We start from the raw sequence: 24,380 nt of genomic DNA on the forward strand, positions 1-24,380 counted from the left end.
AAAAGAAAAATAAGGAACAGGGTTAACTATGAGAGAAAGGTGTGGGGGGGGGATAAATTTAAAAAAAAAAAAAAAAAAAAAAATTCAACCAGGAACAGGGAAAAGAAAAAATGCTGAAAACTTGGACCTGGGAGATGAAGATTAAGAATAATAGTAAAAAGGAGAAAAGTATTAATAATAATAGTTGTTTTAAAACAGAGAAATACAAGCAAACTAATCACCAGAAAAAATAATGTGAAAAAGAAAAAAATAAAAAAAGAGAAAAAAAAAAATCAATGGAGGACTGCACAGGGCACCCAGGGTCCGTCTGAGCACACAGTCTGTGATGGTGTTCCTGTGGGCCCAGAAAGTAGGTGGGAGTGGGGGATGGCTACACCTCCATTCACCAAGGAAGTATGAGGAATAAGGGTAACAAGAGGAATGTGATACCTTTTCACTTTTGCAGGTCCGGAGTGTCCTTGGTGTTGCTGGAAAGTGGAATGTGTTCTTAAGCTCCAGGAATCTGCGAGAACGCTGTCTCTTTAAATATCCAAAATAGTCAAGCCGCTTTTAAACCTTCAAAATGGTGGCGCCCTGGACTGGTAAAAGTCCACAGCTCAGCCCGCCTTTCTCTTCACCTTCCCTGTTTATTCGAATCCCAGCCACCCGAGCAGTCCCTGCCTAGCAGGGGTGATTTTTAGTTTAATTCTTAGGTCCTACCACTACTCAGGAATCTCCAAGCTGTCTGTGCCATGAGGATCACTCAGGATTGCTGCCAGACCACAGCTTTGTATGTCTCCTTTTTTGGTATTTTCATGCAAATTCTGCTGCTAGTTGGGGTTTAGTCCACTTCTGTATCCTTCCCTTCAAGGCTCAGGGGCCCAAGATTATCTTCTGTGTCTGTGTTAATTGGTTTCCCTTTTCTTTGTTGAAGAGGGTCTGCACAGTCTTTCTGCCTAGTCCGCCATCTTGCCAGAACCCAATAATTGTAAGTTTTACTCCAATAAATGTTCTACAATTTTTTTGGTGTATTTTTTTCTCTCCCTAGTCTCTTTCTGTTCTAGAATTCTGATCACACATAAATTATTCCTGTTGATGGTGGTCCACATAAATCTAATGGTTTTCTTAGTTTTGTTGTTGTTGTTGTTGTCTTTTTTCTGATTGTTTCTCTAGGAGTAGTACTGAGATATTTGTCTTTAGTCTTACAAATTCTGTCTTCCATGGATTCAATTCTACTCCTTTGCCCTTGCAATATTTTATCTATTTCTAAAATCTCAGTATTGATTTTCTGGATTTCTTTTTGCTGTTTTTATATGGTTTCTTATTTTTCATTTGTTTTGTCAATTTGTTCTTGTATTATTTTCCTGAATTCTTCTAGAGTTTTGTCTTATTTTCTTATATTTTTTCAGTGTTTTCCTTGATCTTTCTCTCAATCTGTTGAAGGTACCTAAAAATAATTGTTTTGAATTCCTTATCAGGTAGTTCCAATGTGATTACTTCCTCAGAGAGGTTTTCTCCCTCTGTATTTTGGTCACTTGTTTGTGCCCACTCTGTCTTGCTTCTTTATGTGAACTGAGGTTGTCTGTAGTTTCTAAGATATTGTGGTTTTATTTGTATTTAATTGGTGATGGTATTTTGTTTTGTTTTGTCCAAATTTCTGTGTGTGTGTGTATGTGTGTGTCTACTTTGTTTTGATACACAAACAGTGAGCAGGGCAGGTGTGCTACTCTATTCTCTAGTTTGATAGCACTCAGGTGATCACTACCCATCTTTTGGTGGTTGTGATAGAGGATAGAGGTGTGTGCACAGTCTCTGTTTGCTGGTCATGGAGAGCAGTTGAGAGTGGGTTGGGTTGGTGCTGATTGCTGTTTATCATTGATCAGGTGGTGCAGGAGCAGGGCATTGCCCTCAACCAGTGGGTGGGATTGCAGGAAGTATGGATATGGTTAGGCAGTGTGGGCACAGTGCTGTCTCCCACTAGGTAGGCCATAATATAAATAATCCAAAAAATAAAACAAAAAATAAGAAAAACAAAAGAAACAAACAGTAGCCACAACAAAAAGAAAATAAATGAAATAAAAATAAAAAGGAATGACAAAAGGATTTAAAAAGAAAACCTAGGTGAGGAGACAAAAGAAAAGAGAGCAGTAAAGAAAAATAAAAAAAGAGACAAGTATGAAAAAGAAAATGGGAAAGAAGGGGAGAAAAAAAAAAGCAAATAAAAAGAGGGAAAAGAAAAAGCAGAAAACTGGACAGGCAGGGCATCTGGGTGGTGCTTCTCCTGGCCATGTTGGTGATAGGAACCATGGAACCTGGTTTCAGAAGACGTTCCTGTTGGCCTATAAGGTGACTTGGAAGCTAAGCATCCCATTCAGTCCCAGAAGATGCTCCTACTGGCTTGGTAGGTAGCTGGGGGAAGAGTGTCTTAGTGGCAAAAAGAATTCATGCCAGCCCAGAGGTGGTTGTGGATAGGGTGCCTGGTTCTAGATAGAATTCCTGCCAGTCCAGAAGACAGCTGGGGGGTAGCACGCCCTGTTCAGGATGTAGTTCCTGCCAGTCTTGAAAGTGGGTGGAGGTGGGAGATGGCCACACCTCTGGTCACTGGGAGGGTATTGGGAATAAACATAAGATCATGTCTGTCTGGTCACCAGCTACCTGTGGGCACCTATATAGTCTTGGGTGAGCAAAGCAAATTATCAGATTACTGCCCTGCTTGGAATGCTGCTTGCAAAAATTCAAAATGGCCATCCTGTGTCAGGTCAGTTGATCTTTGCTGTTTTTACTCAGTTTCTTCTAGTTGGTATTTGACCCATTTCTTTATCCTTTCATTTGAGTCTCAGGGTTCCAAGATTATCATCTGTATGTTTCACTTGCTTTCTCATGTCTTTGTTTTAGAGGGTCTGAGTAGCTTTTCAGCCTAGTCTATCTTGGCAGAAGTCTCTTCATCACTACTTTTTATTAATATAAATGCTCCTAGTGAGGTTTTCTTTCTTTTTTAAAAGCTGTTTTTTTTTTTTTTTTTTTCTTTTTTCTTTTATTCCCTCATATACATCAGGGTTAGAAAATATTTTATTTCTTATACTGAGCCATGAGGAGCTCTGGTGGCACAGTGGTTAATACATTCAGCTGCTAACCAAAAGGTCCAAAGTTTGAACCCACTAGCCTCTCTCCAGGAGCTCTGGTGGCATAGTGCCTAAGGCATTTGACTGCTAACCAGAAGGCTGGCAGTTCAAACCCACCAGCCACTCCTCGGAAAGAAGGTTGGACAATCTACTTCCATAGTGATACTGCCTTAGAAACCCAAGGAGGGGTTGCTGGCTCAACAGCAGTGTGGGATCTCTCTCCAGGAAATAGATGAGGCACTCTGCTTCCATAAAGATTGGAAGGCCTGTGGGGCCTATGGGGCAGTTCTGCTGTGTCCTGTAGGGTCGCAGTGACTTGGAATCAGCTCAGTGGCGGTGGCTCTGACTCACAGGGGTAAACAATGGAATATACAAATAAGTAAAAAAGAAAGCTAAATTAAATGTTTACACACTAACCCACCGGCATCGAGTCAGATCCGACTCATAACGACCCTTCCTTGGGTTTCCGAGATAGTATCACTATGGAAAACCTTTTTTCTAAAAAATGAAATCTTTTATCAGAATCCCATATACATAGCTGATAAAAGGCAGAGTTGCTGTGGAGCCTTAGATCCCAGCCACCTGGCCTCTTCCTCACCTATACGCTGTCCTGAAGCGCCACGGTAAAGGTTTCACCAAATACAGTCTGGAAACTACTCTAATTATATATATTGTACTGATGAACGGTAATTCAAAAGAAACATATTCCAGCTTATAACAGTAATGTTCAGAGAGTTGTATACTAATGATTAAAAGAGTGACTTTGTATATTTGTCAGTTAACTATTTAAACTAGTAGTCTTTATTACTGTTTTTAGTTGCTTTTGGATATTTTATTATTTGTTATTGAGAACATATGTGAATTCTGGTACTATTTGGCCTGTATTCTTATTCAGAAGTCTCGTTTTCAGTATGACTGTACACTGACCTAAATTCATGGGAAAAATTAATAGATTAATAGGCAGTATATTTCAGTCCCATATTAAGTAGAATTGGAATCTGAACTATGAAAGACATTTTCTAAAATCCTTTCTGTAATTCTCTTTTTCAGGAGAAGATGATGGTGAGTTAAAACTTCTGTGTTTATATTTGCTTTAAGTGTAGAGGAAATGTTTTTAATGATCAAAATTTTATTTTTCCTCTATTCAAAGAAAAATGTTTTTCCTATTTCTTTCAGAGAATAGCTACCAGTGAGTAGGGACATTTTAAAAATAAGAACAATATTTTTTAATAATGTAAAGTTATCCTATGTTAAAAATGAGTATAAATTCCATTTTTCCTAAGTCTTTAGTACAGAAACTAGGTTTGTATTCCAGGTTCCCCATTTTCTGGTTTTTGTAATCTACTTGATACATTTTGAGGAAATGGAAAAAAAAAATGATACAATTTTTACCAGATAATTTGCCTTGTGACCTCTTTATTTTTCTTACTAATTTTGAAATGTGTAGCCTCAATATTAATGATGTTATATATAGATTGTATGTGTGTATATTCTCTGTCCAAACTATTTTACATAAATGAGGTTATGTTGATCTGCAGCATATTTTTTCCAATATTAGCTATAAAAACCTTTACATTTCAGTATATGTAAATAATCTTTTTTTCTGTTTCAGAGAAATTAGTAAATGTATTAACACCTTATCAACAATTGATTACTAAATATATATATAGATCATAGGGTCCCCCAAAATAGCCAAAATCATTATTTCATATGGATGTTTACTTATCTTTGTTCAATGTTACGTGATGGGATTAATGAAGGGTAGAAAGAAGTGTAAAAGGTGATACCTTCCCTCTAGAAGCTGATAATAGATAGCAGAAATTATAAGCACTATACCTAAATAAAAGGAGCTCTGGTGGTACAGTGTCTAAGGCATTTGGCTTCTAACCAAAACCTTGGTACTTCAAACCCACCAGCTGCTCCACAGAAAAAAAAGATGAAGCAGTCTGCTTCTGTAAAGATTTATAGCCTTGGAAACCCAATGTGGGTCACTATGAGTCGGAATCAGCTCTATAGCAGTGACTTTGGCTTGTTTTTCATACCTGAATAAAGGAGCTTTGTTGGCACTTTGGTTAAAGCATTGGCTGCTAACCAAAAAGTCAGTGATTCAAAGCCACCAGCTGCTCTATGGGAGAAAAATGAAACTGTCTGCTTCCTTAAATATATATGGCATTGGAAACCCTATGGGGCGGTTCTACTTTGTCCTATGTGGTCACTATGAATTGCAATCAATTCAGTAGCAATGAGTTTTTAGTTTTATATTGAATGAAAGAGCCCTGGTGGCACAGTGGTTAAGTGCTTGGCTGCTAACCAAAAGGTCAGCAGTTCAAACCCACTCTATTGAAGAAAGATGTGGCAGTTTGCTTCTGTAAAGATTACAGCTTGAAAACCATATGGGGCAATTCTACGACGTCCTATCTTGTCACTAGGAGTCGGAATTGACTTGATGGCAGTGGGTTAGATTTTATATCTGAATAATGATAACAAAGTAAATAAGTACTAACTACATTTATATACAAACAATATAGCTCTTTAGGGATGGAACAAATTATATCTCACTATCTAGAAAAGCTTAAGAGAGGATGTGGCATTTGAGATGAATTTTGAGTAATGGAGAGATTTAAGTCAATAAAATGGGATAATGCATGCTAGTTGGGGGAAACAGCATGAACGTAGGAGTGGGGAAAGGAAAAATCAAACATGTTTGGGAGAACAGTAAGTAGATCCATTTAGCAGTAGGAAGGATTTCATATTTAAAAGAATTAAAAATACCTGTTGCTATTGATGTTGAGTTGATTTCCTACTCATGGTGACCCTATGTGTTACAGAGTAGAACTGCTTCATAGGGTTTTGTTGGCTATATTTTTGGCCTTTCTTTTGTGGCACTTTGGGTGGGTTCTAACTGCTCACCTTTAGGTTAGTAGCTAAGAGCAAACTACTTGTACCACCCAGGGACCTTCAGCTTTTAAACAAAGATATTTAAAATTGGAAAGATGAAAGGAAGTAAAATTATTAAAGACCTTGGGAATTAGACTTACTCTGTTGGCAGTTAAGGCTTTTTGAGTAAACAAGTTATAAAATGATGAATGATCTTTAGTAAATATGATGAATAATGAATCTACAGAAAGATGTTTATGTTGTTTTTCAAAGTGTGCAGACTCTCAGGTGGAAGAAATTCTGCAAGATCTAATTTATCCTGTAAACTCCTTGCTCACCTCATCTCTATATTGAGTGTTTTTTACTATGTTTTTTCTCAATTAAAACAGGTATTAATAAGTATAAGTAAATTAGGAAATCCATTGAGAGTTTTGGTTCTTACTGACTTCCATCTGTTGAAGGGGCAGGGAGACAGCATCTTTTGACCTCTTCTAACTACACAAGAGGAAGGAGCGCTGGTGACATAGTCCCTAAGGCATTTGACTGCTAACCAGAAGGTTAGTGGTTCAAATCCACCAGCCACTCCATGGAAGGAAGACTGGGCAATCTATTCCTATAAAGATTTACCTCCTTGGAAATCCAAAGTGGGTCGCTGTGAGTCGAGATTGACTCGATGGCAGTGAGTTTGGTTTGGGTTTAACTACACAAGAGGAATAAAGAATCACCATCAGCAGCCCAAGGCCTGTTCCTATAAACCCAGACATGCCGCCACCCTACAGCCCTCTTACCAACCTTGACATCAACTGTCCCTCCCATGGCACTCACCACCTCTCTGCTAGGCTCAGTAATTCACTGCAGTGGTCACACAGAACTTACAGATTATAGAGTTTATTAGGGAAGCAACAGGCTACAATTCAAATTCAGAAATGCACTCAGGATGCAGTTCTTTGGTAAGGACAGTCTTTCTCCTCTGCTGTGCCCTTAGACACACCTCTCCAGCCCTTGGCCTCTCAGCTTGCTCTCTGCCTCTGGGCCAGGTAAGCCTGCTGCTCTGTCTTGTGTCTCTTGGTTCCACTGCAGCCATCTCTCAGCCAGGCATTTCTCTCAGCCAGGCATCTCTCTCTCAGCTGGACATCTCTCTCTCTCAGCCAGGTGTCTCTCTCTTAGCAGTGCATCTCTCTCAGCCACCACACAAATTTCCCCTGCCTCTAGGAGTGCTCATTTTAAGCCTGGCAGAGTGGCAAAACTAACCAATACCAACATCAGAGTCCTAAACATCTGGCAGAGAGTGAACTTTCCCAAAAGATTACTTCCTGCTACTCTAACAGAAATATCCCAAGTGGATGACTTTAATAATCAGGAGTTTAAAAGCAGCTACTCCATTGCTCATGGCAAATTCCACCACAGGATTAATTGCCAGTCTCATTATAGGAAATAACTACTATCAGCTGCCTAGCCAAATTGATACATATTTACATGGTCCCACCCAGTAATCTACTGGGAGTTACCAAGACTATGGCTAGAAAAGCCATACCATGCAACTTACTACACCACATCATCTTTAGGGGAAGAGGAAAAAAAAAAATAGAAGAAACGTATCATGTCTGAAAAAAGATCTTTTAACATTAGTATACAGATAAGTCAAGCTCCTTTGTTTTATTCAACTTTTCTGAAGGATTGTCTTAAACATTATGGGATTTCTTATTCTCCTTTGAAAGTAATGTTAGGTAAATGAGGATACATACCTAGCTTTATTGGCTCAGGGAAAATGGGATAATCAATAATTGGAGTTTTGTGTTAATTCATTATCTGTTTTGGGATTTTTATTTTTAAATGCTGTGGTTATTTTCATGAAAAGCAAATTTACAATTGTTAAATTATTCCTCTGTCCCATGCTTTTGAATAATTAAACTTTCTAATGGATGAGATTTATATAATATTTTTATAGTCAAAAATACATTCTCCTAGTATTAATTAAATCAGTTGTGTGTTTTCTAAAATCAAATGCCTATTTTTCCACTTTTCACAAATCAGTAGACATTTCTAGAGATAATCCTGTCATAATAATATTCTAGTTTGTAAATGACCATTTAAAATATTTTAACCCAATTCATTCTGTTTTTTAGGAGAATCATTCTACACATGGTTAGAAGGTAATCTTAATGTCTGCATTTGAAATTCATTGGCTTTTTGTGAAAAAAAAAAAAAAAGTACTGACTTATTTAATAAATTTCTTTAAGTTTTAGAATTTCATTACCTAGACAACAAACTTAGACACTGTTTGGAAAAAAGAGCATGTGTTTTAAGGTGGTTATATTTTGAGCTATAATTATTTGAGAAGTTTGAGGACATCAACTAGTCAAAAACCAGTGTTATAAAAATATACAGGCCACGTACTGTCCTCAGGTATTCAAAGCTGCTTCCCAGTCTTATTTCTGTTCTGTATGTAGTACTCATCTAAACTATTTTTCTAGTAATCATTTTGCAAATCTATTTTTAAAATAGAGACATTCATTTTTTAGAAGGAATTACTTTTTATATGTAAAATTGATGGAAGTTAAATTTGAATTCAGAAGGTTTTAAGCAATTTGCACATGTTAATATAGTCTAAACTTGTTTAACTAAAAGATAAAATTGTTTTAGATCCCAATGTATTACGTGTATCTTTTTATATTCTAGTATTTTCCCATGCTGAAAATAGCAAGTGTTACTTATGGAAAGCTGAAACAGTCTAGAATTTTTACCATTTTGGTTAGTAACTGGATATAATACTTTTTTGAGATTTACTTTAACAAATTGCCATTAGTTCATGAAACCAAAAGTTAACATATATATATTGATGAAAACCACACAAGTTGAATGATATTAAAAAATTGATATTTTATAACCTTAACCTTATGGAAATCTACAGAGCTAAACTTAAGTAGTTAATCCTATTTTATGTTTGTTAGTCCCTCCTTTTATTTTATTAACATGATTTCTCTTTGTTATTAATGAGCTTTGTGCATATATTGGCCATTATTAAGGTGAACATTTTTGATGTGCAATTACTTTAGGAATTATGTTGATAAATGGCTTATTGGATTCTAGGCTATACTATACCAATATCTTATTCTCATGAATCCCTGAATATAAATAAATCATTCCAGAGAGTGGTCTTATTTATAGGCAATTCACTCAACCTTTTCTGATATTCAGTTTCCTCATCTGAGACATGAGAGTCATGATAGCTATCCTACTTTCCTACACTGTGAGTGTAGATGTTACTTGTAAGAATTCCTTTGAAAACCATTAAGCAATCAAATGCCAAATAATACTCTTAGAATAAATCTAGCCCATCTGTGAGAGCAGAAAAGTATGTATTAGTAGAATTTAATGAATTTAAATCAAAAGAAGAGAACCAGTTTTGAACTTGGGTAGTTGAATTTGCTCTCTATTGCTAGAAATAGAAGTGGGTGAATTTCTCCTTTGTGGATCAGATTTTGCAGATACTACTCTAGAGTGTGCCCATGAAATCTTTTTCTTGGACCTACATGTCAAAAACCAGTTGCTTTCAATTCAATTCCAACTCATGGCGACCCTATGAAATCCCTAGGTGGTGCAAATGGTTAATGTGCTCAGTTGCTAACCCAAAAATTGGAGGTTTGGGTCCATTTACAGGTGCCTCAGGGAGCTCTGGTAGCGTAGTGCCTAAGGCACTTGACTGCTAACCAGAAGGCTGGTGGTTCAAACCCACCAGCCGCTCCTCAGATGGAAGATGGGGCAATCTACTTCCATAGTGATACTGCCTTGGAAACCCAAAGGAGGGGTCACTGTGAGTCGGGTCCAACTCAACAGCACATAACAACAACAACACAGGTGCCTCAGAAGAAAGTCCTGTTGATTTACTTACAGAAAATAAGCCACTGAAAAATTCTCTGGAGCGCAATTCTGTTCTGAAACACATGCAATCACCATGAGTCAGAATTAACACCAACTGGTAAAAAGTAGTCAAGTGTTAGGAGGTGATTGCAGCTGGGGAGAAGTTCTGTAGCAATTTACTGCTAAGTGTGGTATGTGTCTTGTTGGTATATTCAGTTGGCACATTAAAAAAAAAAAAAACTTTTATTGCGATTTGGGTGAAAGTTTGCAGAGCAAATTAGTTTTCCATTCAAAAATTGATACACATTTTGTTTTGTGACATTGATTGTAATCCCCACAAAGTAACAGCACTCTTCTCACTTACTCCCTGGGTTTACCATTCATCCTTCTTTTCTAGCCCTTCCAGCCTTCTGAATTTTATTTCATTGTGTGTGGGGGTGGGGGAAGAGAGAGATTTGGATGAAAGTGTACAGAGCAAATTCATTTTATATTCACCAGTTCATACACATTGTATTTCATGACATTGATTGCGATCCCAATAATGTAACTGCTTTCTTCCCAGTTCCTCCCTGTGGTTACCTTTTCCCTATGTCCTTCTTTCCTGAACATTCCTGCCCTCAGAGCTATGGCCCTGTGCAAATGCTGCCCTTCTGATTTCCCATGGTTGATTATTCTAAGGAGTGTACTTGCCTGGTGTAAATGTTCACCTTATAGGCCTACCCATGGTCTGCCTGGAAGCCATGGGAATGAGTTCATTCAGTTCCATGCCCGAAGGGTGACTAGGGTGACTAGGTATCTTGAGGGGAAGGGATTTACTAGTCTCAGACAAGTAAGCCTGGTCTTTTTTATGATTTTGGTTTTGTTCCACATTTTTCTCCTACTCTATCCAGGATCTCTTATTTTGATCCCTTTTTGAGTGGTGGACAGTGGTAGAGTTGGCACATATTTTATTATTACTATTTTACTTGAAGTTAACCTAGTTTTTGCAAGTTCTGGAAATACTTTTCTACTCTTCCCTCCTTACTTACCACTCTTCCTTATTTTGGTTAAGGAATTTTGTGAGCTTTGCAAACTAGAATTACCTTCCCATTTTTCAGATCATGTTTTTTAGGCATAGGAATTTTCGTGGCCTTTGCTTTGTCTGTTGTCCCTTCTCTAGTTTTAAGAATGGCATGGCAGAGATGTAGGTGTCTGACCTCTTCTGACTTCACAAAGGGAAAAGAGGATCAAGATCAACAGTCCAAAACTGATTCCTCTGACATGGAGATCAGATGTGCCTCCTCTTTCCCACCTTTTTCACCAATTCTGACACCATCCCTCCCACAGCACTCTGTACTGGGTTGATAATTTGTTGCAATGGCTACACGGAACTTACTGTCCATTCTCACACTTATGGCATTTACTAGGGAAATAACATGTTATCATTCAGGTTCAGGAACACTGAGGATACAGTTCTTTAAACAAGGACAGCCTCTTCTTAGCCATGCTCAGAGGCTGGGCCTTGGCCTCTTAGCCTCGTTTCTGCCAAACTTAGGCAACTGTTACAAAGCTCTTTTAGGATTCTTAAAAGTTACTTTTCTGAATTTTTCTTTATTTTTAAAAATTTTTTATAAAGAATATGTACTACTTCTCTAATAAGTGAAAATCTTCTTTAAAGGAGGCAAAGGTAGGACAGAATGGTATTATCTTGACCTCTGTCTTAAGTTTGAACTAAAGCTTATGGGTTAAAAAAACTGTGTAAAGTTTTTCTTCATATTCCTCAAATCTATCTGATATGATTCTTAATCACAGATAAATAGTCTAGAAACATTTTTATATTAGGTGAAATTCCTGGATGTCTATTTTCTAAATTTTGCCTCCTTAAAATTAGAACATAAACTTAAGTAGAATTAGGGAATTTCAAAGCAGAGTGTTTAATAAGACACAAATATATAAGTAGGAGGAATTAAACTAAATTTATTCTAAAGAGTAGAAGTAGTAGAACTCATCAATTAGGAGAAAGAACACAAATAGGGAAAGGAAAATGACAAACAGCTATCATTAAATCAATGCAGTGAGTTTATAGTATGTTCTTAGTCTTAAATGGGAGCTTTCCAGTTGTCATACATAGCCCAAATCTTTCTGTCTCATTCTGTACTCATCCTAATCAGCTACTCCATTCTGAAGCCAGAATCATAATTTACCTCCTAGTGAGATAATTCTAATAGTTTTATATATTTTTTAATTTGTTTTTAATCGTTAAATCTTAAAAAATAAAGCCTGTGTACCGAATCTCTTTGATTCAATTTTTTTGTATATCTAAATGAAGTGATTTATTTTTCATTATTTTTCCAAATAGGTTTATGTTTGGAGAAAAGAGTCTTTTATAAGCTTATATCGGGACTTCATGCTAGTATCAATTTACATCTGTGTGCAAATTATCTTTTGGAAGGTAATCAGACTTTTTAATAGAAATTTTTGACTTCTATTTGTGTGAAAATTATTGGGAAAATACATTATAGAGTAAAAAAAAAAAAAAAACTTATTTACTTAAAGAATGTAATATATTTCTCTTTTCTTTAGAAACCTGGGGTAAACCTAGTTGGGGACCCAATATCAAAGAATTTAAACGCCGTTTTGACCCTGTGGAAACCAAGGGGGAAGGTCCAAGAAGGCTAAAGAATCTGTACTTTTTATACTTGATTGAACTTCGAGCTTTATCAAAGGTGGCCCCATATTTTGAGCGCACAGTCATTGATCTTTATACTGGAAATGTAGAAGAAGATGCTGACACAAAAACCCTTCTACTCAGTATCTTTCAAGATACAAAGTAAGAATTGAGTATTAGTGATCTGAAATTTTCCACTATGTATTTGAATGAAGTAGGAGCTCTGGTAGCATAGTGGCTAAAGCACTTGACTGCTAACCAGAAGGCTGGCGGTTCAAACCCACCAGCCACTCCTCGGAAGGAAGGTTGGGCAATCCTACTTCCATAGTGATACTGCCTCGGAAACCCAAGAAGGGGTCGCTATGAGTCGGGGCCGACTCGATGGCATGTAACAACAACAACAACAACATTTGAATGAAATAGCTTTTGGAATACAACAAAAACTGACTCCTAAAACTTAGGAAAATAAAAAATTAAGACTGAAAAGAAAAATGATTAAAATAATATCATTTTAAAATAATTTTTTAAATTATTTAATAATTATTTTTAAAATTCAGACTTAAAAAGATCTATAAAACTTTGTTGTAGCTTAAGCTATTTTTCTAAACTGTTATACATATACAGCATAGAATTTGCCAATTTAAAGTTTTTCATATGTTCAATTTAATGACATCAATTACATTAATGAAGTTATGCAACCACACCAATATCCAATGCCAAATTTTATATAAAAAGAACTCACTGCTTCCTAAACAATGACTTTCCCTTTCCCACTCCTTCCTACCCCTGGTAACCACTAGTAAAATTTGGTCTTTGTACATTTACCTAGAATAGGCAATTTTTAAAATCTAGATTTAAATTTTAAAATTTGATATGTTATCAAAATTTAGTGATACTTTTAATGTTCTTTCTACCAATTTTTAACATGTTATTTTTCATTAAAACATTACAATCTTATAAATTAAAAATTCCTGTGTATCTTGCTTTTTTTAGTCTTTTATTGACTAGTTTATGTATGAACTGTTGTCACCTCCCTATATTACTAAACATAACACATGAGTAAATTTTAAGAATTTATAGGGATAGAAAATTCCAGTAGAAATTAGTACTTGGATTTTCATCTGTAATTTATTATTGTCATTTCATCAGGTCCTTTACCATGCACTTCGATGAGAAATCTATGTTTGCAGGTGACAAAAAGGGAGCCAAGTCATTAAAGGTAAGAAGTTTTTGATTGGGGGACAAGGTGGGGGAAGTTTACTAGTTTTATTTTAGTCATTTTGTTGAAACTATTTTCTTTCTCAATTCTCCAACTTGTTGTAGTTGGTATGATTCGATTTTATTAAGTGGTGCTCTCTCCATAATTCCTTCTCAATTCCATTGTCTTTCTAGTGTGACCAACTGCTTAGTGAATCCTAAATCATGACTATATCCAATGAGTGTGACACTTTTGTAAATGTCTTTTTAAAAGGATTATTTTGAGAGAAAATGCTATAAATTTTAGCTTTTGTACTTTAAAATCACAGTGTATATTGTTGTTTAACCACTGGTGGCACAGTAGTTAAAGCATTTGGCAGCTAACCCAAAGGTTGGTGGCTCCAAAGCACCAGCCACTCCACTGGAGAAAGATGTAGCAGTCTGCTTGCATAAGATTCACAGCTTTGGAAACTCCATGGGACAGTTCTACCCTGTCCTATAGGGTCACTATGAGTCTGAAGTGACTATAGCAGTGGGTTTAATTTGAGGTTTATTGTTGTTCTGATGTATCTTTAAAAAAATCTGATATGGTTAGGGTCCAAAGACCAGGTCATTACATGAAAATTGGCACTATGTGAGAGTCAGGGCCATGCCCCATCTTCAGCAACACTGCCCTCAGCCCTTATTGCACACTGCCCATTGGATTCCCCAGCACATCTTGGGATATCCATAGCATGGTGTGCTGCCCTTCCCCACCATGCCTTTCCCACCATCATGGAGCCCACAGTGATTGAGAATCGTGGTAGTTGAGGGGGTGCCTGCCACCTCCAGAGCAGCCATCACCTGGCTGCACCTCAGGCCTCTTCATGGACACTTGAGCTGAACCTGTCCACCTTCCTGCTCCACTGTCTCCAGAAACAGGCCTCAGTGGTAGGTGGCTCTGGGTTGCAGGCAAGTAAAGCCTAGCCACCACCACTGGGCAGGAGCAGCAGAAAGATCTCTTTGGAAGAAGATTTCTGAGCCCCTACCCAATTCCTGTGTCACTGGCTTTTGCGGCCTCCTCACTACCCAGCCACCCACACACCTGGCACTCCCAGCAGGCCCAGCCTGGCTTCTCCACCTGACCTGAGTAATACAAACTGCTGGTGGTTCACATGGCATCTCCCTCTCACAAACCTCACCCTCCTCCTCTAACCTTGGTTCCTCATTAATGCATAAAATAGTTGGATAGTAGATTTTTTATGTTCTCACAAATGTGAAATGTTGCATAACAAGACAGTTGATAAGTGAGGAGTAGATGTATTGAATTTTGGATTCCTTGGGTTGTGCAAATGGTTAAATGCTTGACTTCTAGCCTAACGGTTGGCAGCTTGAACCCACTCAGGAGAGTTGGAAGACAGGTTCAGCTATCTGCTTCTGAAACATCACAGCCTTTAAAACTCTATGGAGCAGTTCTGCTCTGGACACATGGAGTCACCATGAGTAGGAGTTGACTCAATGACAACTTATAGTAACAACATACTTCATTTTTAGGGGTTGTTTTGCCTTGCAGTTGTTGTAGAGGGATTTTACTATTTGGTATTTAATATAATGTTAATTCATTTTTATGGTGCTTTCTATTTTATAAGCACTTACATGATAGTATACCTTTGATCCTAACAACTCTTTTGCGTAATAAATAGAACTATAATTACGTAAGATTTATAGATGAAGAAAATGAGACTGAGAAGGGCCTAGGGTCTCAGAACTACCTTTCAACTGCACAGTGTTGGAAGTGTTGTTTGCTAATTTTAAAAGGGTATATAAAGGAAAATGTAAGTTCCACTGTTCCATTTGCTGCAGAGAAAATGAATTACATCAACCTGGGGACAGCAGAGGAGTTTTTGTGTTTTACTTTTATTGTTGAAGTATGAATCTAGGAAAATCGGAAGTTGTCAAAAATGAAATGGAATGCATAGCGATCAATATCCTAGGCATTATTGAGCTGAAATGGACTGGTATCAGCCATTTTGAATCAGTCAGTCATATGGTCTATGCCAGGAATGACAAATTGAAGAGAAGTGGCATTGCATTCATCATCAAAAAGAACATTTCAAGATCTATCCTGAAGTACAATGCTGTCAGTGATAGGATAATATCCATACACTTAACAAGGAAAACCAGTTAATACTACTACTATTCAAATTTATGCACCAACAAGTAAACCCCCAGGTGAAAAAAGTGAAGATTTTTACCAACTTTTGTGGTTGGAAATTGACTAAACGTGCAATCAATATGTATTGATAATTACTGGTGATTGGAATGTGGAAGTTGGAAACAAAAGAAGAATCATCAGTAGTTGGAAAATACAGCCTTGGTGATAGAAATGACACTGAAGATTGCATGCCAGAAATTTGCAAGACCAATGACTTTTTTATTGCAAGTACCTTTTTCAGCAATATAAACAATACTGTACACGTGGACCTCACCAGATGGAGTACACAAGAATCGAATTGAGGACATCTGTAGAAAGAGGTGATGAAGAAGCTCCATATCATAATTTAAAACTAGGCTAGGAGCCCACTGCGGAACAGGCCATCAGTTGCTCATATGCAAGTTCAAATTGAAGCTGAAGACAGTTAAAACAAGTCCATGAGAGCCAAAATATGACCTTGATTATATCCCACCTGAAATTAGAGACCAGCTGAAGGATAGGTTTGATGCATTTAACATCAATGACTGAAGACCAGACAAATTCTGGGATGATATCAAGAAAATCATACATGAAGAAAGCAAATGATCAGGAAAAGAAGAGAATATGAAAATGGTTATCAGAAGAGACTCTGGAACTTTCTCTTGAATGAAGAGTACCTAAAGCAAATGGAAAAAATGAAATAAATGATCTGAACAGAAGATTTCAAAGGGCAGCTTAAGAAGACAAAGCAAGGTATTGTAATGAAATGTGCCTTTTCTAACCTTGAGTTAGAAAACCAAAAGGGAAGAACAAATTCAGCATTTCTCAAACTGAAAGAACCAAAGAAAAAAATTCAAGCCTCAAGTTGCAATATTGAAGGATTCTATGGGTAAAATATTTAACAATACAGAGAACATCAAAAAGAATTGGTTGATGTTCAACTATTTCATGAGGTAGCATATGACCAAGAACCAGTGGTACTGAAGGAAGAAGTCCAAGCTGCACTGAAGGAATTGTCAAAAAACAAGCCTCTAGGAATTAATGGAAAAGCCACTGAGATGTTTCAACAAATGGATGAAGCACTGGAGGTGCTTACTTATTTATGCCAAGATATTTGGAAGAGAACTACCTGACTGCAAGAGATCAATATTTGTGCCCATTCCAAAGGTGATCCAACAGAATGTGGAAATTACTGAACAATATCATTAATATCACATGTAAATTAAATTTTGTTGAAGATAATTCAGATAGTTGCAGCAGTGTATTGACAGGAAACTTCCAGAAATGCAGGCTGGATTCAGAAAAGGATGTGGAATGAGGGATATCATTGTTGATGTCAGATGGACCTTGGGTGAAAGCAAAGAATACCAGAAAGATGTTTACCTGTATTTTAGTGACTATGCAAAGGCATTCGATAGTATGTATCATAACAAATATGGATAACATTGTAAAGATTGGCATTTCCAGAACACTTATTTGTGCTCATGAGGAATCTGTACACAGACCAAGAGGCTGTCATTAGAAAAGGACAAGGGGATAACCGCATGATTTCAAATTAGGAAGGGTGTGCATCAGGGTTGTCCTTTCAGCATACTTACTCAAACTGTATGCTGAGCAAAAACTTGAGAATCTGGATTATATGAAGAAGAATGCAGTATCAGGATTAGAGGAAGAGTCATAAACAACCTGCGATATGCAGATGACATAATCTTGCTTGCTGAAAGTCAAGAAGACTTGAAGCACTTACTGATGAACACCAAAGACTACAGTCTTCAGTATGGATTACACTTAAACATGAAAGAAAAATCCTCACAACTGGACCATTAAGCAACATCATGATAAATGGAGCAAAGATTGAAGTTGTCAGGGATTTCATTGTATTTGCATCCATAATCAATGCCTATAGAAGCAGGGGTCAAGAAATCAGAGGTCATATTGCACTGGGCAAATCTGCTTCAAAAGAGCTCTTTAAAGTGCTGAGGAACAAAGATGTCTCTTTGAACACTAAGGTGTGCCTAACCCAAGCCATGGTATTCTCAGTTGCCTCATATGCCTATGAAAGCTGGACAGTGAATAATGAAGATCGAAAAAGAGTTGATGCTTTTGAATTGTGGTGTTGGCAAAGAATACTGAAAATAACATGGACTGCCAGAAGAACAAACAAATCTATCCTGGACGAAGTGCAGCCAGAATGCTGCTTGGAAGTGAGAATGGCCAGACTTTTTGTCACCTACTTTGGTCATGTTGTCAGAAGGGACCATTCCCTGGAGAAGGATAATGCTTGGTAAAGTAGAGGATCAGCAAAAAAAGGGATTACCCTCAATAAGATGAATTTACACAGTGGCTGCAATGATGGGCTCAGGTGTAAGAAGGATTGTGAGGATGGCGCACAACCATGTAGAGTTGCTATGAGTCAGACCCTTCTCAACAGTACCTAACAACAACTTAAACTGACTTTCTTTTGGCCAGGATATTGATCCCTCTCAACCCTCTGGACAGCTGAAGAATGTTTTTGGTGACCATATTTTTCAGGCTGCTTATGTTCAACTTCATGTAATAAAATATTTACCTCCATTCATGAAATAATTTTTATTTGCAAAGGTCAAAAGATCAGGAAACCTTTTAAAACCAGTATTAACTTCAGGTAAGGTGAAACTCACCTGAGAGTTGTAGGGAACCATGCACAGATGCTCACAGGTAGAAGAGTCTCCCTGTGTTGGAAAACATTACAGCAAACTACAGGTATCCAGTAAGCCTCCCTATAGAGCCTGCATCTTTAAATATGGGCAACCATAAGATCAGACAGCTGGTGCAGCCTTGCAGTCATCAGTGTTGATTGAGCACCCTTTATAAGCAGAATGGTAGGAAGAATAGATACAAAAATTGGTAATGTTTTGGAACTAGCAAAAGAACAAAGCAAACACATAAAATAGATACATTTACCCTTTGTTGTATGCAGATATCAAATAGAAGCAACAGTTAAGTTTCCCAAAAATAAAGACCATGGTTATTTAATTTTGTGTTCCCCATAGTGTGTATCTTAGTGGATTGCACAGAGTAGTTCCTCAATAAAAATTAATTTGTTGAATTAATATTAATTTAATTTAGTAAGTTTCCATTAATTGTTGTTTCATCTGCTATAATATGATATACAAATTCAAATATCTTCTTATTCAATATAGAAAAACACAGCTCATTCATTAATAAACTTAAAAATTTTTATTTCTGATAGTTCAGCCTAGTGCAATTTAATTTTAAAAGTCTAATTAGAATGAAAATATTTTCTGCATGTTAGGAAGAATTCCGGTTGCATTTCAAGAATATCTCTCATATAATGGACTGTGTTGGATGTGACAAATGCAGACTATGGGGGAAATTACAGGTGTGTGTATTATTTTGTTTTGAAACTATTATTAACCTTTAGTTTTTCACTGAGAAGTTTAAAAGTTTTTATTAAAAAATCCTCATTGTCCATTGAATTAGAGTTTAGAAATAGGAAGAGCCAAGGTGTTGTTTTCCATTTTATTGATGAAAAAAAATCTATATTATTAAGGTCTCTGTGTTAATCTGTGTATATGTAATGATATTTTTTTGTATTAACCAAAGTTAATGGTCTTAGAGGTTTCTTTTATCTCTTTATCTTCATACAATCTCAGATCCATTTTTAAAATTGGTGGTTATAAATAAAGTATATTGATATTTTTATATACTTAAAAGTAGTTGTGTATAGTTGGAAAATATAGTTGGTAAAAGGCAAAATGTAAAAAAGAAAAAACCTAAAATATCAATATTTGGTGATTGGCATTCTTTTAATGATCAAAAGAAGGCCACCTAGTCACAAAGTAGGAAAGCTCTCCCAGGCAGGCCCATTAACCTTATGTTCAGTACAAAAAGGATTATTCCATATTTTATCTCTTATTTTCTTAGATGGGATGTCATAGAAAATAGAGAATTATTTTAATGGAAGCCACACTAAAAATAAGGCCTTGGTGGATCGGTAATAGATGTCTTGCCTTCCATGCAAGAGACCCAAGTTTTATTCCTAGCCATTGCACCTCATGTGTAGCCACCACACATTTGTCAGTGGAGGCTTGCATGATGCTATGATGCTGAACAAGTTTCAGTGGAGCATCCAGACTATAATGAAAGAAAGGCTTGGTGATCAACTTTCTAATAATAGCCAGTGGAAACCTTCTGGATGACAACAGTCTGATTCCCAACCAATCCTGGGGATAGTGCAGGACTGGGCAGCACTTGTTCTGTTGTGCATGAAGTCACCATGAGTTGGAGGCTGACTAAATGTCATCTAACAACAACAACACTAAAAACATATTTCTTTTTCTCTTGTGTTTATACCTGAGAAATTAAGTGTTGGTGTCAGTAATAATCGCTGAGGTTTGAATTGCTAAGGACTATAGGAAATGCTTTTAAAATTACATATTGAACACTGAAAATCTAACCTTTTTTAAAAAGGTTAAAAAACAAAGACTTCGTAGTAATTTGGAATAGTATGTGTACAAGTGTTATAACTATTTAAGTTCCTTCACCACTTAGATAAATATATCACATTCATAATCTGTGAGGAAGTAGAAACTGTAATGACTTACTTCTTGCTGGGAAATCCATCCTTTTTTATTTTTAAAACTAATTTGAACTGCTTAAAGTTTTAAAAAGTCCCAGGGTGGTGCAAACAAGTGAGTACTTGACTGTTAGCCAAAAGGTTCGTGGTTTGAACCCACCCTGAGGTGCCTTGAAAGATAGGCCTGGCAATCTACTTCCAGAAGGTCACAGCCATTGAAACCCTAGGAGCAGTTCTACTTTGCACATATGGAGTCGCCATGACTTGGAATTGACTTGACAGCAACTAACAGGAATAACAGTCTTTTTAAACTTTGTCTTTTTATAAGATATCTGATGTATTTTAACAGGTTGGTGAAAAGATCAGGTCATATGAATTTCCTGATTGTCATCACAGTACTGAATGAATATTCCTTTAAACCTTTATAGTAGTTATTATATAAATTTAATTGTAATTATATTGCAATTTTCTTTAGACTCAGGGTTTAGGAGCTGCTCTGAAAATATTATTCTCTGAAAAAGAAATTCAAAAGCTTCCAGAAAATAGCCCATCTAAAGGCTTCCAACTCACTCGACAGGAAATAGTTGCTCTTTTAAATGCTTTTGGAAGGTAAGAATCATTTTTACAGGGAAGACTTTCTATTTTCCTGTTAGTGCAACAAACTTCAAAGACCACCATCTCTACTAATGTAGGAATTGTTTTGTTTAAAAAGACATATAATTATCATCATATATTATTATACCTGTATTTATTTCACTGGGAGCTCTGGTAGCATAGTGGCTAAGACACTTGCCTGCTAACCAGATGGCTGGCGGTTCAACCCCACCAGCCACTCCTCGGAAGGACGGTTGGGCAATCCTACTTCCGTAGTGATACTGCCTCGGAAACCCAAGGAGGGGTCGCTATGAGTCGGGTTTGACTCGACGGCACATAACAACAACAACAATTTATTTCACTTAGAGTATTATTAATAGGAAAAATGAATAATTTCCAATCTCCAGTGTTTCTCACTTTGCTTCCTCTATTATGTGGAGAAAATATTTTCCTATTAATAATTACTTTTGAGGGAGCTCTGGTAGCATAGTGGCTAAGACACTTGCCTGCTAACCAGACGGCTGGCGGTTCAAACCCACCAGCCACTCCTCGGAAGGACGGTTGGGCAATCCTACTTCCATAGTGATACTGCCTCGGAAACCCAAGGAGGGGTCGCTATGAGTCGGGCCGACTCAACGGCACATAACAACAACAACAATTACTTTTGCTAGCTATAATGTGTTCAAGTACAGTAGCAAGAGTAAGGATAGCTTAGTTGAGATGATAAAAGACAAGGAGATTCAACCCTTCAACTACCCTTCCCTTATTTTTTTAAACTGAGGAGGCATTTTTCTTTCTGTGCATTTCTTATTAAGGATTTCCTTTAAAAAATTATAGTTTTTCCTGTATTGTTAATGGGATATGTTAACTTCATTGTATCTTCCAGCTGATTATCAGTCCATTTAAATAGTGAATGATTTTGGCTTCACTAACACAAAATGTTAAGGAACCTTGCTGGTGCAGTGGTTAAGAGCTCAGCTGCTAAATGAAGTCAGTAGTTTGAACTTAGCAGCTGCTTTGTGGGAAAAACATGTGGCAGGCTGCTTCCATAATGATTTTAGAGCCTTGGAAACCCTATGGGACAGTTCTACTCTGTCCTGTAGTGTTGCTATGAGTTGGAATTCAACTCAACAGCACTGGGTTTGGTTTTTCGGAACACAAAGTTATCGCATTCCTTTTTTGAGAAATTATGCATTAGTTTTACTTAAGTGAATTATTTGCTAGCTTTCTCTGTCTGACAATCTATTTAATACAGTTCTACCTCAGTTAGGGCTGCCTCACACAACTGCCTTTTTGTGTAAGGCTAGTGGGCAAAAATGAGATGAACAATGTCTTTGGTCACTGAATCCTGAAAAATATGGTTTCTATATCTTGAGTAGCATAGCCACTTTGTTTTGTTTACTCTGTAAATGTTGTCTCTCTATTAACAGACAGGTTTGATACCAATTCTGATCAGAAGGTTTATATTGTATTGGAAAAATAGATATGGCATTAATAACCTGCTGGATGTAAAAATGTTTTACTGCCCTTCTAAAGAGTAAAGTAATATGTGAACATAGACCATGCTCTGGACCTGGCTGTGTCTGTCACTGAATAATAATAGAGAATGTGAAAATTATATATTGCATAAGAAATTATGAGCTCTGGACTGCATCTTCACAGAAACTACTGTATAATGGACCTAGATAGTGCTTATTTAGTTTGTGCTTAACATTGCCAGTAAAATACTCCTAGGGGCAAAAGGGCTGTACCTATGTTATTTTATATAATAACGTTTGAGTTTTCTGATCCTCTCCATTTTGTGTCAGAATTGGACTTCGAGCATGCTGGTTTTCATTCTGAACACATCTACTGCTAATTACTATGATTTCTTCTCTTTGGTTAAGGACCTTAGTTCTTTACCTTACCTTCATATACATTATGGTAGGGCTTTTTGTTATTGTTAGTCTTTTTTTTTTTAACAGATATTTGAATTATAGTATATATACTTACACATTTATTTTGTTAAATAATAAATATATTCTTTTTCCTAATAATTAAGAGTTGTTCCAAGCCTTTAATATTTTGACGACTAGAATGATACTACAAACAAAACAAAACTCACTGCCGTTGAGTCGTTTTTCTGACTCATAGTGACCGCTCCTTGAGTTTCTGAGGTGGTATTTCTGTGGAAGTTGATTGCCCAGTAGTTCCTGTTAATCCTAAACAACCTGTGGAAGTTGGAAGAAAAATATTTTGAGACCATAGAGAGCATAAATTTTCTGAAAGAATGTATGTCATAATGAATTATATGGGCTTTGGAATCAAACAGACCTATTTAGAACTTACGTACTAGCAATGACCCTGGAAAAAATTACTTGATTTATTTGAGCCTCAGTTTTCATAAAATGTGAAATCATGTTAATTATACCTACTTTGTAGTATTGTAACAATTAATAAGATCATGTATAGGATGTACTTAAAACATTGCCTGGCATATCCTAAGCTCTCAGTAAACAGTAACTATTCTTATTTAAAGTATTTAAAGAAAGGAATTTAAAATTATATATTAAAACCAATATATATATATATATATATATATATATCGCATTCCTTTTTATAGTAATATTATATATTACATACTAAATCCTATGAAAGAGATACAATAGATTTTATTGTCTTGGTCCTGATTTGCATAATAGTAATTTATAAATAACAGAATTATTTTTTGTGATTTGCATTCAGGTTTTACTTCTGGGCTTCAGAAACACTTAATTCATTAATTCAATAATCATTTATTGAATCTATGGGGATTCTGGACACAGGGATTCAGAAATAGACAAACAGAATCTTTACCCCATGAAGTTAACAGTATAAAACAAATTAATATATTTGAGGAGCAAGGAACAAGAAGTGCCTCTTCTAAACCAGGACTAAAGGACCATACCTCTGTGTTTTGTGAATCTTTAATGAGAAATTACAATACTCAGTGAAAAGTGTGTTGCTTATACTCTTTTATTTTAGATTTTGCTTTAAAATTGTAGCCCATATGAAAATATCAGTAATTTAAATGTATGCATCATATTAGCTGTGCTAATAAGTCTTTTTTTTTTTTTTTCTTTTACAGGCTTTCCACAAGTATAAGAGAATTACAGAATTTTAAAGTCTTATTACAGCACAGTAGGTAATAAAGACTTTTTCATGTCTCTTTAGAGACATAAAGGGACTATGGCAAGCCTTCTAGTCTTGGACCTTCAGCAGATTTGAGAAGAATTTTGAACTCTTTAAAGAGAAAATGCAGATGTTCACTTGAATATTTATGATCCATGATAGATTATTATCAATTGGAGATATTTAGAAATGAAAAATATA

General features: G+C 36.4%; 1 protein-coding gene across 1 annotated transcript in view; it reads left to right on the plus strand.

Moving 5' to 3' along the window:
• ERO1B (endoplasmic reticulum oxidoreductase 1 beta) overlaps positions 1–24,380 on the plus strand; it is a 221,834-nt gene that overhangs the window by 195,309 nt on the left and 2,145 nt on the right. The window contains exons 9-16 of the mRNA XM_007958206.2: positions 4,152–4,163; positions 8,105–8,131; positions 12,178–12,270; positions 12,402–12,648; positions 13,636–13,705; positions 19,152–19,238; positions 20,911–21,044; positions 24,136–24,188. Of these exons, the coding sequence (XP_007956397.2) occupies positions 4,152–4,163; positions 8,105–8,131; positions 12,178–12,270; positions 12,402–12,648; positions 13,636–13,705; positions 19,152–19,238; positions 20,911–21,044; positions 24,136–24,188 (723 nt within the window). The remainder of the gene's footprint in view (positions 1–4,151; positions 4,164–8,104; positions 8,132–12,177; positions 12,271–12,401; positions 12,649–13,635; positions 13,706–19,151; positions 19,239–20,910; positions 21,045–24,135; positions 24,189–24,380) is intronic.

The sequence above is a fragment of the Orycteropus afer genome, unplaced genomic scaffold (assembly GCF_000298275.1).
Source record: "Orycteropus afer afer isolate SDZICR_OR568_19922 unplaced genomic scaffold, OryAfe1.0 scaffold00877, whole genome shotgun sequence".
NCBI classification, from domain to species: domain Eukaryota; kingdom Metazoa; phylum Chordata; class Mammalia; order Tubulidentata; family Orycteropodidae; genus Orycteropus; species Orycteropus afer.